The 16,185-nt window shown below is 41.8% G+C and overlaps 2 protein-coding genes and 1 long non-coding RNA gene across 5 annotated transcripts in view; all 3 read left to right on the top strand.

Annotated features, from left to right (window-relative positions):
- The window catches only part of LOC133417815 (ras-related protein Rab-26), a 44,204-nt gene extending 41,049 nt beyond the window's left edge, over positions 1 to 3,155 (top strand). For 2 of the 3 annotated variants that reach the window (XM_061705946.1, XM_061705945.1), the window contains 2 exons: positions 623 to 699; positions 2,384 to 3,155. In XM_061705946.1, coding sequence (XP_061561930.1) covers positions 623 to 699; positions 2,384 to 2,486 — 180 coding nt within the window. In that variant the 3' untranslated portion in view covers positions 2,487 to 3,155. The remainder of the gene's footprint in view (positions 1 to 622; positions 700 to 2,383) is intronic. The other variant, XM_061705947.1, reaches the window with a different exon arrangement.
- Positions 3,156 to 3,573: 418 nt separating this feature from the next.
- LOC133395305 (uncharacterized) lies at positions 3,574 to 12,328 on the top strand. The gene is made up of 5 exons (XR_009767222.1): positions 3,574 to 3,652; positions 5,216 to 5,330; positions 7,152 to 7,237; positions 11,670 to 11,772; positions 11,861 to 12,328. It is a non-coding gene; the product is annotated as an uncharacterized LOC133395305 (long non-coding RNA).
- A 3,730-nt stretch (positions 12,329 to 16,058) lies between these two features.
- The window catches only part of pemt (phosphatidylethanolamine N-methyltransferase), a 51,257-nt gene continuing 51,130 nt past the window's right edge, over positions 16,059 to 16,185 (top strand). Inside the window, exon 1 of the mRNA XM_061706211.1 lies at positions 16,059 to 16,182. Coding sequence (XP_061562195.1) covers positions 16,081 to 16,182 — 102 coding nt within the window. The 5' untranslated portion in view covers positions 16,059 to 16,080. The remainder of the gene's footprint in view (positions 16,183 to 16,185) is intronic.

Here is a 16,185-nt window from a genome sequence, read left to right as displayed (position 1 = left end):
TTGTCTGTCAGTACAATGCTGTCAACAGACTACTCAATAAGTAGTTGGCGTACAGCTTGTATAGATGTAAAATTACTGTGTTGTCAAAATGAGTCAACACACAGCCATTAATGTCTAAACTGCTGACAACAAAAGTGAGTACATCACGAAGTGAAAATGTCCAATTTGCCTTTATTGCTCTCCAGTTTCATGTGATTTTTTATTTTTTTTTTGGTGTTACAAGCTCTCAAGTGTAAATGTGGAGCAGTTGTGTTGAATGTGCTGTTATCACTCTTCTACTGGTCGCTGGAATTCCAATATGGGACAAAAAAAAAAAAAGAAGAATTGCTCTACAAGAATAGTTGCTCTACATAAATATGACCAATGCTATTAGAAGATTGCCAAAACCCTGGAACGAACCTAACCTAACCTGCAGCACGGTAGCCAAGACTGTACAGCGGTTTACAGGACAGATTCCACTCAGGACAGGTCTCGCCATGCTTCGTATATACTAGTGCCATACTACAATACGACACAATACAGAAATATGAGGGATATACTTTTTGAGCTTCTGTACCTACCCGGCATCCAACTGATCCTGTCGCCGTGTTCTATGTTTTTTTGGGGGTTTTTTTTCCTCCAGGAGTTTGGGGTGCCCTTCATGGAGACCAGCGCAAGGTCTGGACTAAATGTGGAGCTGGCCTTCACTGCTGTGGCCAAGTGAGTCACGCATAACCCCACAAAGTGACTCGTTTTATCCTCTATCTCACAACACATTCCAAATGAACCGCAGAAGATCCAGGGCTCATGTTGTGTAGTGGTTCACATAGCTGGCTTCTTTTTTTTCTTCCTATTATCAGTCAGGATGTTTCAACGGGTAAGTGTCCAACTGCTATAAGGTACGGAAGTGTATTGCATTCACTTGGATTAAAAAAAAAAAAAAACTGAAAAAAACTGTTTTTCTTAGGAATTTATTTTTTGGGTTTTTTTGAATATTTTTTCAGTTTTTCTGACTAATTATCTTAATGTTTTTCTGTCTAATTCCCCCCCTGTTTTGACTTTTTTTTTTTTCCCCCCTTTTTTGTGAGTACTTTCCACCTGTTTTTCTGACAAAATTTTTTCTGAGTTATCGGGACACATCGAACTCACGTGAGAGCCTTCGAACTGCAAGTGACTCTTTGCGGATTCCGTATGGGGGGGGGTCGGGAGAAATTAGACAGAAAAACTGAGAAAAATAATTAGTCAGAAAAACAGAAAAATATGCAAAAAAAACAAAGCCCTCAAACAAATTACTCAGAAAAACAAGTTCCCCCCCCCCCAAGTGAATGCAATACGCTTCTGTATATAAGTAAAAGCTGTTTTTTTATGTTTTTAATCTATATAGCCATTGCTGGTTCATGACAGCTTGTTTTCTTTTTTTCCCTCTATGCGGCAATACATTATATCTGCCTCTGTGCAGCTAACAATATTCAAATGAGCTCATTGCGTGCGCTGTTATTTATCAATTTGAATTGTGCGCCTGTATGCACGCATAACAGCTCTATCATATCCTTTTAGAGGGTTCAGTGGAGTGCGTTCTTAAGTAGTCGCAGCTGGCATGGGGTTTAAACCTAAAAGGACGTTGGCCTTCATCATTGTAAGGATGCTGCTGCAACCTTTAACCTTAATTTGCGTAATACTTTTCACCTTCACAAATACTTCCAAAAGTCTATAAATACTTTCACACCAAAGTGGTTCAGCAGTCAGTCCCAGCAACCAACTGAGCACATTGAACACCATTTTTTTTTTTTTTTTTTTCCTCCCTCCCAGCTCCTACTCTGTTGTTGACCATTCAATCGTTTTCTATACCGCGTATCCTGTTCAGGGTTGCGGGAAGCTGAATCCTATCCCAGTTGACTTTGAACAGACTGCACCCCGAACAGGTCGCTAATCAATTACAGGGCACATATAGGAGACCGATAACTATTCACACTTGTGTCAAAGAACTGGTGAACCCCGCCTCTTGCACAAAGTCATTTGCGATAGGCTCCTGCTCACCTTAATGAGGACAGGCACGATAGAAAATGGCTGGCTGGACGATTTGAAGCACAACTGTTGGGCAAAATAGAAACATGAAAAACTTCGAACTGCTTCCTCGGGAGCGTGTCATCCATCCACCATTTCATTTTGTCAAATTATAAGACCATGTCTCCGAGTAAATGGACATGCTTCGTGAATGCTGCCTCAGAGTAAACACAGACCGTCGTTACTGGCCTGTGATTGGTTGGTGACCATTCTGGGGTGCACCCTGCCTCTTGCACCAAGTCAGCTGGGATAGGCTCTGGCTTCTCAGTGACCTTTCGGAGGAAAATGATCGGATGCTGTTACTTACTGGCTTCTGTGTCTCTATGTCTGTCTTTGTTAGAGAGCTGAAGCACAGGACCACGAAGGAGCCCGATGAGCCAAAGTTTCAGTTGCAGGAGTACGTCAACAAAGAAATGAGGACTGCCGGGTGCTGCCGCTCTTAGATCGTGTGTGTGTGTGTGTGTGTGTGTGTGTGTGTGTGTGTGTGTGCAAAGGGAGGCTACAGATGTACACTCCCATTTAATATTCTAAAGTCTGTGTATCAGAGAATTGTTTTATCTGATGTCCTGAGTTTAATGTTCCTCTGCAACTGTGAATGTAAAACTGAGCTCATGTACTGTATAGGTATGCAGCCGTGTATACACATGCATGCACACACACACACACACACACACACACACACACAAACAAACAAACAAACATGCACAGTTCTGTTCTGTGTGTTAAACCCCTTCGCCGCGTCATGAATGTGCCCTGTGCGGTGACGTGCACATTTTCAATCTTTTGTGAACTGAAGCTTTGCTGTTTGTAAAAGTCTTGTTGGAATAGAAATGTAGATCATTTGAATATTCATTATGGCAATCACGTGAGAGGAACTGAAAACTAAAGAGCGCTTTGTACAGATGTTTCATTGTACCTAATATAAGCTGGTTTTGTAATAACTGTTAAAATGTGTATTTGTTACCAGCATACCCGTTTATCCTGCTAATGTGATCAATTACACGACATTATATATGCAGTTTAAATGTGATTATCTTAACTAAACAAATGTACAGTCGAATACTCATACGTTTATTGTAAACTTGTAATACATACAGTATATTGTAAGTGAATGGAAATATTTACATTAAAGAACAATAAAGAGGTCATGACTTCGTGTTCATTCATTCATATTGTAATCTTCTAATACATACATTTTAACGTAATGGAAATGATATTAACATTAAAGAAAGAATAATGTAGGTGTCATGACTTCGTGTTCATTCTAAGGTGTATTTGAGAACCGGCACTGCCATCTTCTGGCAATCAGCTGTCATTACACTACCCGCCTGACCTCTTAATACAACAGAAAGCTTTTATGTTTAACATTTCGTAATTATATTTTTCATACTGCTAATCACGCGAAGGACACTAAGAAGCCACTGTGTGTGGTAGTCATTATTTTATATTATTTTCCTAGCATTTTTCGGAAATGCAAAGGTGCGCCATTGTAGGACAAGTAAGGGCCACAAAGTCCTTTTCCAGAAATGTGCTAGCTGGAGGGAGAGGAACGGCTTTTGGGCCACTCAGCAGTAATGATGGAGGCACACATTTAACCTGAGTTTTCATGGTATTACTCCGACTAAATTATGGTCGACGTAATCGCGTTGCTGTTAGCGCTACCACTGGAAGCCAGGCACCTACAAGAGAGAAATGAACAAAAGGAAAGAGACAGGCCTGTTACCGAAATAATTATCTTTTGCATGATACATTTTAAATTTTAAGATGCTATAGGTAACGAACTTCGAGTAAACATGCTATTAACATAATTTCCATCTGGTCATATTTCATATATTTGCAAATTTTATGCTAAAGTAGACATTTTGCTAGTCTTCTTAAATTGACAATTCGCTGTTTGAACAGGCTATTTTCAGGTTTTTCAATGGCGTCCGCTCTCATTTTGTGGGTCAAAGTAATTGCAAGCGCATTGTCATAACTTACTTGAGCACATCCATATGGTTTTCTGTTGTGTCCGAATAATATGGACGTGTTATTTATTACGCTGAAATCGAGGAACATTTTCATCTTTGTGCTCAAGGGATTTCCCAACAACATCTGGGGAGGGGGGAAAGAAACAATGCATGAAACAATGACAAACCGATATTCCCAAATCCACGTGCCCCATATTCGGCACTGCGAAATGGAAAGAAAATGGCGGTCGTTTTTCTGGATTTAGCAACATACCTAGCTAAAGACTCACCCCTGTTACTTTCAGTCCTGTTCCTCAAATGAGGAGTTTCAGTACAATAACTCAATGGCATAAAAAGTTACCTGAGATGGGCCAATACTGCACACATTTTGAATAGTTCTACATGTATCCTATGAGATTTGGGTTGGAAAAAGGCGTAAATTTAGATTTATTTTGATGGCGTTACAACAAGCAAATGGCACCGATTACACAGAATGACCCATTTATTGTAAAAAGACTTTTGCAGAACTAGAAGTCACAATTTTTAATTTTTTTTTATTTTTAGCCTATCGAGTTCTAGAAAGTTGAAGCTCTATATGAGAAGAAGGTTTCAAATGTGCACTGCAGTGAACCTTGCACTGAGGAAATAAGATGACTTCTCATTGCTGCAGCGTCTTTGGACCAGCTGAAGAGTCTTTAAAGACCTGCTGAAGCAGCCTTCTAAAAGAGGAAAAACAATAATCCAGCCTCGAGGTCACAAAAGCATTAACTAGTATTTTCTATGAAAAAGTGGAGGCCCTTGTCCTTGTACTTGAATGTGAGAGCTGAATGATACATCCCGATAAAAGGTAACACCAAGGTTCCTTACCGTGCTACTGGAGGCGAGCGCAAAGCAATCTAGTGCAGTTATGTGTCATTGCCTGTGAGGTCCTGGGAGCCAAGGACTGTAATTTTATTTTTTTAAATTTGCCGGTCATACATTTTGTGTGTGTGTGTGGGTGGGTGTGTTTGAGGCACACCTGAACGTTGGATAATTGATGCGTTTCATCTGCATCGAACAGTACACTGAACAGCACAGGGGCAAAGTACAATTCTCCGTGTGACGCCATGGCTTGACTTTTACGCATCATAGTCTTCATAACTGATATTTGGAAAGTAGGATTCAAACCATTTTAAGGCCGTTGCTCATATAATACCAATGATATGATCTAATCTCTTTATAAGGACGTGAAGTAAGATCTGACAAGCCAAGTACGGAGACAAGGCCTTTGTCTGAAGCAGCAAGGAGGTCATTAGCCAACCGCTTTCTTGAGAACCTTGGACAGGAAAGAAGGATTGGGTAAGTCTATAATCGGCTAAGACACCTAGATCAAAAGCTCTTTAAAGAAGAGGTTTAATTACATCCACTTTAATTAACTGTGGTACATAGGCTGTCAAGAAGACACATTGATCATGTTAAGTGTAACAGGGCCAACGGTAGAAAAATCCTAATAGATTGGGTTTAACAAACATGCTTAGGCTCATTTTCTACATGAATGTTGAAGTGATCCACTAGAATTACTTTATCAGCACTAATTGCCAAGCTTGATTAAAAACAAATTCAAATAAATTAAAAACCCAAAGTAAGGACCAGGCTGGCAGTACACATAACTTCATTACTGTGTAATTTTAAATTCTGTCCTGCATCACTTCGTATTATATCATTCTTACTCCTGACCATGTTGCAATTAATTTGCTACTTATGAGGCATCGATCGCAACACGAAACAGCCTGTAATATCTTCCGTTTCCCACACTGGGGCTCCCTTGCGCCATCCATCCATCTATTCTCTTCTTGTCCTGCTGGAACCTAACGCAGTTTACTTTGGGCGGGAGGCCGGGTACACCCTGGACTGTGCGCCAGTTAATCGCAGAGCACATATAGACAAACAGTCATTCAATGGGCATTTTAGAGTCTCCAAATAACCTAGCATGCATGGTTTTAGAATGCATGAGCAAGCCACGCAAGCACAGGGTGCACAGAGAGAAAATGCAAACACACGAAGGCTTGAGCTGCGACTCGAATCGCAAAGCTCAGAACTGTGACTCAGACCTGCTAACAATTAGAGCACAGTGTTTTAACCCATATGGTTATTCATTCGAAGCTTAAACACACCCATTGCACTGGCTTGGCCCCACACGACCCAATACATACATACATTTATATTTATTCTATTCACATAATGGATTCATACAGGAACATACAGTGTGTACACGTGTGTGTGTGTGTGTGTGTGTGTGCACGCGCAATGGCGTGAATAAGCAAATAGGGGCAGTCATAGTGACGAGGTTTCAAGAGGTTAGTGACTTCAGGGGCCCTCATATGACCAGGGGACCATCTGTTACACTGGTTGTTCTTTGTCTCATTAGACCTCCGTGAGGGCACCATAACCCCAATGGACTCTCTACGCCGGTCAAGGCGTGTGTGCATGAGTGTGATCGTGTGTGTTCATACTTCAGCAGTTGCCAAGCAGCCCATTCTATTGCACTAAATTGACTAGGAACCCCAAACAAAGCCATGTGGCCTGTGTGTGTGTAAATACAGCTTCATTTTTTTCCCCACTCAGGAATAGCAAACATGCTCGCAATAAGTGCAGCATGCTCAAGTAGTCCATCTTCAGTCCACTTGGCCTGCTCGTCGTCGTTGGGCTTTACTGTGATTGTAATTGAATTCCACAAAATAAAATGAACAAGCCCCTGCGTTAAAGGTTTTCACATGTCACTGGATGGAAAGCTGTTTGAGCACACTTAGTCCACCTCTTAATACCACCACTACCGCATCACAGTTATAGAAACAACATCCTATACATAACACAATGGAACAGCACGCAACTCACCACTAAGACTAACCTGTACGTTGTTCTTTGTAAGATTTGGGAAGAAGAAAAAAAAGGATGCTTTCCTTCCTATTAGCGTTAACCGCTAGAGCAAAGAAAATGATTATCATTACTGTAAGTTTACTCTATCTGTACAGGGTGGACTTCCATTAATGTGGCTTATTTACTGTAGTTTAAGCCCCTTCCACAGAAATTGACTTTCCGTGTTTGCATTTGTGCACGTGGTTCTGTGTTTTGTTTATGTGTGTGTGTGTGTGTGTGTGTGTGTGTACACATGTGCAACAGTATTGTTATGGAGGGGACCCGTCTTCCAGCTTTGCAGTCTCATTAAGATAAGCCGCTTCCACTCAGCTGACGAACGTCAACAAATGGTGAGTCAAAATGCTAGACGTGACAGACATGAACACATTACACACTGAGATATCGTGCTTGCTTGTTTATTTTACTCTGGAATAGCCAGGGTGGACTACACGTGTCTACACACACTATGAATGATGATTTTTATTACCTTAAAGGGCTTCACGTGCACAAAGTCCGTGACATTGGGGTTATCGTTCTGATATTTTCAGAGGTTGAAGTAAACACAAGTACAAGGGCTGCATTTTGTTTGAGCATCGTCATTGCGATGTTGGTGTGCTGTATTATTCGGTGACTCAACTGTAATATTAAAGTAACCAGCAGAGGGACCCGTATGGACATGCGCAAAAGATTAAATAGATTGTACATCTGCTGCATTGCCTATTTCACTCTTCAGAATGAAACTATGCCTTCAGGGACACTGCGTGAATGGGAGTGAATGTGTTCTTTTGTAATACAGTAGATAATTGTAAAAATGGCTTACAAGGAAAATTATTATTTGTATCAGCCCCACTATAGACCCGATTAGCTATCGCAGCTGATTTCCTATATCCGGCCCAACACATTTTGTCGGGAACGAAAAAACGTCTTGTAGTGTGACATAATCCACGACCAATGATTTGGCCCTACGGCAGCCCTACGACGCCAAGATGAAAAGTCTAGAATGTTTGACAGTGTTTGATTTTACTGGTACAGCACAGTGATTGTAAAGGACGGAATGCGGTGGTATCGGAATTCATGTCCTATAGTGTTGCCACTGTCAGCCCAAGATACGGAAAGACCAAATTTGTCTTGTAGTCTAATCCCAGTATAAATTAAAACACTGTACGATCACACAGATAATATGGCAGTTTTTTTTTTGGTTTTGTTTTGTATTATAAGAATAATAAATGATTTTGTTAATATAGTCAGCCAGAGCTGCAAGTAATGTAAAGTTATCCATGTCCTTTCACCATAGTTCCTGTCATACTGTGTTTTTGTTTGCAAAATAAGGACAAAAGTCGTTTTTTTGTTTTGTTTTAACTCCTCATTTTAAAAAACACAATTCAAGCAGCGTTTATTATTATGTTTTTGAGATTGTAGGGTGAAAGCTGCAGCTGGCTACTAGTTTGGACTGAATGGGTGGAAATCAAGTGCCAGTATTTTGATGGTAATATCCCTTCAGCAACATTCATCCATCCATCCATCCATTTTCTGAGCCGCTTTTCCTCACTAGGGTCACAGGCGTGCTGGAGCCTATCCCAGCTATCATCGGGCAGGAAGCGGGGTACACCCCGAACTGGTTGCCAGCCAATCGCAGGGCACATAGAAACAAACAACCATTCGCACTCACAGTCACGCCTACGGGCAATTTAGAGTCTCCAATTTATGCATGTTTTTGGGATGTGGGAGGAAACCGGAGTGCCCGGAGAAAACCCACGCAGACACGGGGAGAACATGCAAACTCCACACAGGCGGGGCCCGGGATTGAACCCGGGTCCTCAGAACTGTGAGGCTGACGCTCTAACCAGTCGTCCACCGTTATCCAACTAGCAGTAAATTCAGAAAGAGGAAAATAGCACAGCTCACTGCTTCACTTTGGCAACAGCAGAAACGTATTCACACGACGACCTCCACCGCTGAGCGTTGAACAGAGGCATCTTTTGACAGCGTGGATTTTGGCAAGGGCCAAAAAAAATTTCTCAGACTCAGAAATACTAACAGACTGCTTTCTGGTTTCAGCAGAAATACCATTGACAGACTTTGACGATAAGGATGAAAAGGATTAAAGTTGCGACTCAACACTTGAATACTTTAAAGAGAAACACTGACACATGCTTGTCTTGAATGTCTCACTGTGATTGTAAGAACAAACTACAAATACAACATGAAGAATAACGCTCATCCCAGGATTTGGGTAAATGTAGCCTTAATTGAAATGTTGGTTGGCTTTGTCGTTTCTCTTTTTGTGAGATGTCCAATTTATATGTACAAATGAATGTTTGCATTGGTGACTTGATATGTTTTCGTAAAAAATGTCTTCTTCTTATTATCATTATTATTATTAATAATAATTTTGAGCCACAGTCACAAAGAAGAAATGGGTTTGATTTATAAAACACACATAGTGTAACCCTACTAGTTTCTGGGAGAAGAAAACTCATTTTGATATAGCAGCACCTCCACATGCACATAAACAGTGATTCCCCCCCCCCCCCTTATGTGACTACTAAATATACCAAAATCAAATCTTAAAATAACTTATTTTTTAAACTTTTACATGAAATGCAATGCACAAAATGTAAAACTCATTAACAGAAAGGGAGTTTTGTGAATACTTTGAAAACTAATTTATAAACCCTCTCTCTTTGCTCCTCCGACAAGCTCTGTGCCCTGAAGGGAATTATAATGCCAAGTGGCGGTCAGTTAGGTTGTCACTAACACCTTGCCTTTAATATTAACCTATGCACATGACACACTAGCTAGCTTCTCCGTCCATCCATCCATTTTCTGAGCCGCTTCTCCTCACTAGGGTCACAGGCGTGCTGGAGCCTATCCCAGCTATCTACGGGCAAGAGGCGGGGTACACCCCCAAACTGGTCGCCAGCCAATCGCAGGGCACATATAAACAAACAACCATTTATTGTTACACAGTTTTCTAGCTTGTTTAAAAAAGACAGTAAAATCAATAATAAATAAGATAAATAAATAATGTCTTAATTATCGGGCACAAAGACCAAATACTGGTCTCATAAGTACTTTTGATACATAACATTTCAATTAACACAATGACATAATTGTAAAGAAAGACCATTCTTTATTCCTGACGTACATGATGATTCGCCAACGTGTCAAGTAAGTATCGCCGGCTGGTATCGGCAGCCTTCACGAGTACCCAACAGGGTAGAAAAACAACAGGCAGCTATTGGCCCGATACCAATACCTGGTATCGGTACTCACCCATCCCAAGTCTTCAGTAAGGTGCAATAGTCTTATATGTACGCGATGTATACCGTATTGCCTCAAATAGTGGCCAAGGGGCAGTTTATTTACTGCATAGAGTACAAGGCATGTATTGGAAGAAGGTGTCTATTTGAGCACATGCCTTGATTTGTACCAATAAGTTGGAGTGGGACTACAGAATTTACTGCAGTCAGTGCCAGTGTAGGGATGGGCGAGTACCGATACCAGGTATCGGTATTGGGCTGATGCCAGCCTTATTTCAAGGTATTAGGTACTTGTGAAGGCTGCCGAGATCAGCCACTGATACTCGCTGCCACCGATACTCGCTTTCTTCGTGCCACGGATGAGACAGATTTTGAAAACAAATGATTAACAAACAACTCACCATTACGCTGAATGCAGTTGTTGTAATTAGTCGGAGTCCGAGGCATGTTTTTCTGTTTAACAAGCTGCCCCCGTTCCTCGCCACCAGTACTGTAGTATGAATATTTTAAGACTAGCAGGGTTCGGAATAGCCAAAAATGGCATGACTAACCACTATTCTAATTCAAAACCAGATTATTTTCGTACTATCGTACAAGTGTAGACGTACAAAGTTCCCAGTAGGCGATTCTTAGGAATCATGTGTTTGTTTGACTGACAAGTCCCCTTAACCTGTCATGCATGTTTTTGGAACGTGGGAAGTACCATGAGAGAAAAAAAACACGCAACCATGGGCAGAACATGGAAAGTCCACACAGGAAGGCAATTCAAACCAAGAAGCATGCAACTGTCAGGTAGACATGCTAACCATTAGGCCAAGTGCTGGCCTCTCATTGTTTATGTCTGGGGGGAAGAAAAAAAAAAAAAACCACACAACTGTGAGGTATTGTTGCCAGGTAGACTTCAAGGGGCTCAATCATAGGGAAATTACTGCCCTGGAGGAAGAGCCTAATCGAACATGAGAGTTGGAATTATAACGTACAGGAAGAGCCAAAAAATAGAAGTAAGGAGCGTGTCTCAATTACGCCCATAATTGTCACCTGCTGACTGGATGTCACGCTCGCTTCAGTTTACTCCTCCTGCATCTGGCAGGCTGATGAGCAGACAGCATGCGGGGTCATGGAGCTGCCAGGCTGCCTCCACATGGGGCGGCTTCTTCACACACGGTTACACCAAGCAGCTCATGGGAGGGGAGTGAATGATACGACTGGGAAGTCAGAAGGTTAAACAGAGGTGGAGGTATTGAAAAAAAATGTTTTTTTTAACACCACACGTCAGACAACTGTAACATTATTCATTAGTAGTCTCACATTTATTTGTTTAAAATGTGATGTTGTTAGGAAAGAGATAACAGAAAGAACAACACAAGTCCATTGCTCACCTAGCCAAATATGTATATTTACAAATTAAAGCTTCAAGTGGTGATGAAGAATCATGTCCGCTAAAGGTAAAGTAGGAGGTCTCATCATCAGTTGTTGTATATGGGTGTCACTCATTCCAAAATATCACTTTGTCTTCCAGGTTAATCATTTCCTATGGTCTGATGGCACCGTGGTCGATTTAGCTGCTTTTAATGGTGTAGAGCGTGATGGCACTGGCAACTGTGCACAGATTGTTGAAAGCGGTAAGTAAAATCAGTGATTAAAGTTTGCTATGAAAATAATGATGTTATACTTAAACATTTGTTTCTACCTAAACATTTATTTCTTCAGATGGATTTTAGCAGGATGAGATGGCCCCATATGTCTACATCAAAGATGTGCAGTTTTGCAGCGACAACGGCGGCGGCCATGATGGCGGCGGCCTCGCCGTCGACTAATTGGTCTTGTAACCATCCTGTGTGCGTGTGTGCAGTGTTTTCCAACATTATTAAATTATTGTTTTGGTCACAGTAAGTTTGTCAAATTTGGATAGAAATCTGAGAAATATTAGATATCTGCTGAACTGATTGCACCATATATACTCAGATTGGATATTTTTATTCCATCTCCTTAGTGTTTAACTGTGAACAAAACAGGAAGTGGGAGGAAAACAATACCCCGTGCGATAAACAGTGTTTATCTACAGTGATTAAATATCTGCATGTCTATATGTTCGCGTGTGCATAACCACAGATGTTGAAACTGGGACCAACATGGTCTTCCTGAAACTTTAGTAAATGTTCCATCTTCCCCAGATCAATGTGCACCTTATGGGGAGGAGGAGGCAAGTGAACGTCATGAAACTAAAACTTTGTGTAGTGTTCAGTTTGACATGGAACGCAGAGGCTTGTTTCTCGATTGTCCACTTGTTGCAGGTATACACGGTACGGCGGAAGCTTAAAGGGGATATATTATGTAAAATTGACTTTTTAATTGCTTTCATACAAATAGCTCTTACTTTGGAGTGCTTGCCCACCCAACAAGTGTAGGCCTATTTCTGAATTTGTTTCTGTGGGAGAGCTGTTCTTCACCGATTAATGTGTTATGCATGTACCATATACACTCATGTAATGTGCAAACCCTGCCTCGATGAGTAAAAATGCTTATATTGTCTTTATAGCCTCGCACATTTTCCCCCCTCCACACTCTGGGCACAGCTACTGCAAATATAAGGCATATAATGCCAGGTTCTTTGGAAGTAAGACTCACACTTGGCAGCAAGTGACGGATTGCAGAAATTAACCAAATTTATAGCTGAAACAAACATGCATTGATTTCCCCTCAAATTTGGGATCCAGGTCTGGAGGCGGTGCTCGATGGCGAGCACCTGCTGGCCGGGCCTGCATCCATGCAGCCTGGCCGGGCACAAAGCGAAGCGGTAATGTGGATCTTCATTCCCATTCACTCACCACTTGTGAAAGGGGCCAAGTAGGTCGGGGCGCATCGTGAGCTGGGTGTTAGCCGAAGGCGCTCTGATCCCAGGGAAGGAGCCTGAGGTGGTGTGCGAGGTTGGAATGTTCCAACTTGATATAGTCTTATGTACGTGTCATTAGACTTGTGGCCGCATGTTTTGGACACTCGGGTGAGGTGATGGGCGGAGCTGTCAACCGATTACCACCTGGTGGTGTGTTGGCTCGGGTGGTGGGGTAAGATTCCATCTGACTAGGAGACCCTAACATATTGTGATGGTCTGCTGGGAATGTCTGGCAGACTCCCCTGTCAGAAAAAGTTTCAACTCCCACCTGCGGCAGAACGTAAGGGGGGAAGTGAGTCCGAGTGGGTCATGTTCTGTGACACCATTGTTGAGCCGGCTTGTGGCAGTTTGGCGGTCGGTGCCTGTCGTGGCGGGAGTTCGCGAACCTGTTGATGGACACCAGCGGTAGGAGATACCATCTCTGGGGTTGAGGTCACTGAGGTGGTTAAAAAGCTTCTCAATGCCAGGGATCTGCCAGGAGTTGCTAAAGGCTCTGGATGTTGTGGGGCTGCCCTGGTTGATACACCCCTGTAACAGTGCCTCTGGATTGGCAGACCAAGGTGGACCGGAGGATGTGTTCCAACTTCAGTGGGATCACACTCCTCAGCCTCCGTGGTAAGGTCTACTCAGGGGATCTGGAGAGGAACGTCTATTGCAAAGTCAAATATCATATTCAGGAGGAGCAGTACAATTTTTGTCTTGAACAAGGACTTTGAGTGCCCTGAAAGGCGCCAATACATAAAATACATTATTATTATTATTATTATCATCGTCCACATTCTGGACTGGTCACCAAGACAAACAACACTTAAATTCACACTGTCACTGAGTAGGAAGTGAACTTATGCTGGCACAGAATTTAGGCCAATGACTAGTATGCAATTAGTCCTGTTTAAGTACCAATGACTTGTCCGCTTCATTTCTTGCCAGCCCCATCCTGTTTGTCTTACCCGATTGTGTGGGATCATGGCTGGTCCCACACAGTCGGGACCGGCTTGTCCTCAATGCTGACACCAGGTTTTCAGTGGTTTCTACAATGTGTTTGTGTTTTTCTTTAATCACATTTTCCAGTTGAATTGTAGATTACTCATTGCCATTTGCAATGTGATGCCTATGTGTTTCAGACTTTCAAACTGTAATTGACTGCTAAGGATTTGCAACCGGCGCCACGGTGGGCGACTGCTTAGAGCGTCAGCCTCACAGTTCTGAGGACCCGGGTTCAATCCCCGGTCCCGCCTGTGTGGAGTTTGCATGTTCTACCCGTGCCTGCGTGGGTTTTCTCCGGGCACTCTGGTTTCCTCCCACATCCCAAAAACATGCATTAATTGGAGACTCTAAATTACCCGTAGGCATGACTGTGAGTGCGAATGGTTGTTTGTTTCTATGTGCCCTGCGATTGGCTGGCAACCAGTTCAGGGTGTACCCCGCCTCCTGCCCGATGACGGCTGGGATGGGCTCCAGCACGCCTGCGACCCTAGTGAGGAGAAGCGGCTCACAAAATGGATGGATGGATGGATTTGCAACCAAGTATTGAAAAATTAAAGTTTCATTTTTGATTTTTAATTTGTCCCATCAGTTTTGCTCCCTTAAAGAATAGAAGGCATAAAACAAACTGCTGTTAGTCCTACACTGTTCACCTGATTTGAATGGGCAGTAAATACCCTCAAATTAAAACCGAAAGTCTGCAGTTGAAGCGCATCTTGTTTGTTTAATTTCAAATCCATTGTGGTGGTTTTAGAGCCAAAAACAAGAGAACTTTGTCACTGTATATTTATGGACCTGAGTGGCTATGTTCAAGTGTTTACTGCGCAACCCCAAGAGGAAGCTCTTGTCTTGTCAACACAAATGTATTTCTTTATCGTATTTCGTATTCTATTTATATTTCACAAGTCTGGAGACTATTTGGGCTAATGTCGGCCCACGGGTATATATATTACATTCCGTGCCATATCAGGTGTGAATGTGCGTTTGTATGACAAGAGCTAACATAGCATTAGCTAGCAATTTTCTGCAGGAATAGAATAACACTGTGTGTGGGCACGTGCACATGTGTGTATGTGTGTGTGAATTAAGGGAATTTAGACTTAAAGGTGAGAAGACAGATGAAGCTTAAAAGTATACAGTAACTGTGGGTCATACTACTCGCAAATATTTGTGCAAATTGTTTTCTCGACAAAACCAAAAGGGTCTCTTAAAATAAATAATTTGATGGTTGATAACAGAAAAAAGGCCAATTTACTTGAGGAAAACCATTAACAGATCTGCAACTACAATACTTTTTTTTGGTTTTGTATACACTGTTCAGTTTATGTTAATAATAACACAGTGCTGTCACTGCATTAGTCCAAGATGTGGTTTTGCAGTGCAAGTAAGCATTTTTATCCCAAAAATATTTGAATGCAGTTTTCATTTATACTCCAATGATACAATTACAAAAGTTGGTTTGATATTTTAAAAAAAAAGAAGATTTGCTATAGCTTAGCTGCTTTTGTATTTTTATTGCATTATTATTGTATCATTATTGTAGCAGCTTGCTACATTTCTCTGGAGGGTAGCTTCAGTGTTGTGAAGCTTCACTTAATGTAGAGCAATTTATAGCTTAGCTCACGACAATTTACAAGTCAACTCAAACATGATGCTGATTGCTGAACTTATCAATTAGGCCTCCAGATGTCGCTGTTAATGATACCATTGCCTTTGGGGACTGCAAAGTAGCAGAAATGGTTGATGTGGTTTATGTTGAGTGACAGGTATGGCCAGAGCGTGACAGGTTAACTTGTGTTAGCTATTTTAGGTTTCTTTAACTATTTAAAAATAAATAAATAAACAAATCCCCATTTGATTGACTCGAGCGTGTTTAAGAACAAACGACTGCATTTCCCAGGATGCACTACAAGCTGGGCGAAAAGCTAACTGGACACGTGGAGCACTGAGTAAATGCTGCTCACTTTTGCTAATGTTTTTTTTTTTAAAAATATTGCATTTGAGTTTTTGCACACGTTTTTTAACTGTGTTGGTATTGTATTATTGACTGCCTATGACCAGCAACCCAGCCGGCGGGGCTAGCAACAATCCTGCAGAAAATAACCATCCCGTGCCCGACTGTTGCGGAGGCCTCGGCAACGTCGACTACTCCAAGGTA

Source organism: Phycodurus eques, chromosome 19 (genome assembly GCF_024500275.1).
Source record: "Phycodurus eques isolate BA_2022a chromosome 19, UOR_Pequ_1.1, whole genome shotgun sequence".
NCBI lineage: Eukaryota > Metazoa > Chordata > Actinopteri > Syngnathiformes > Syngnathidae > Phycodurus > Phycodurus eques.
Note: the sequence above shows the minus strand (reverse complement) of the source record. Positions and strands in the feature narration are given on the sequence as shown.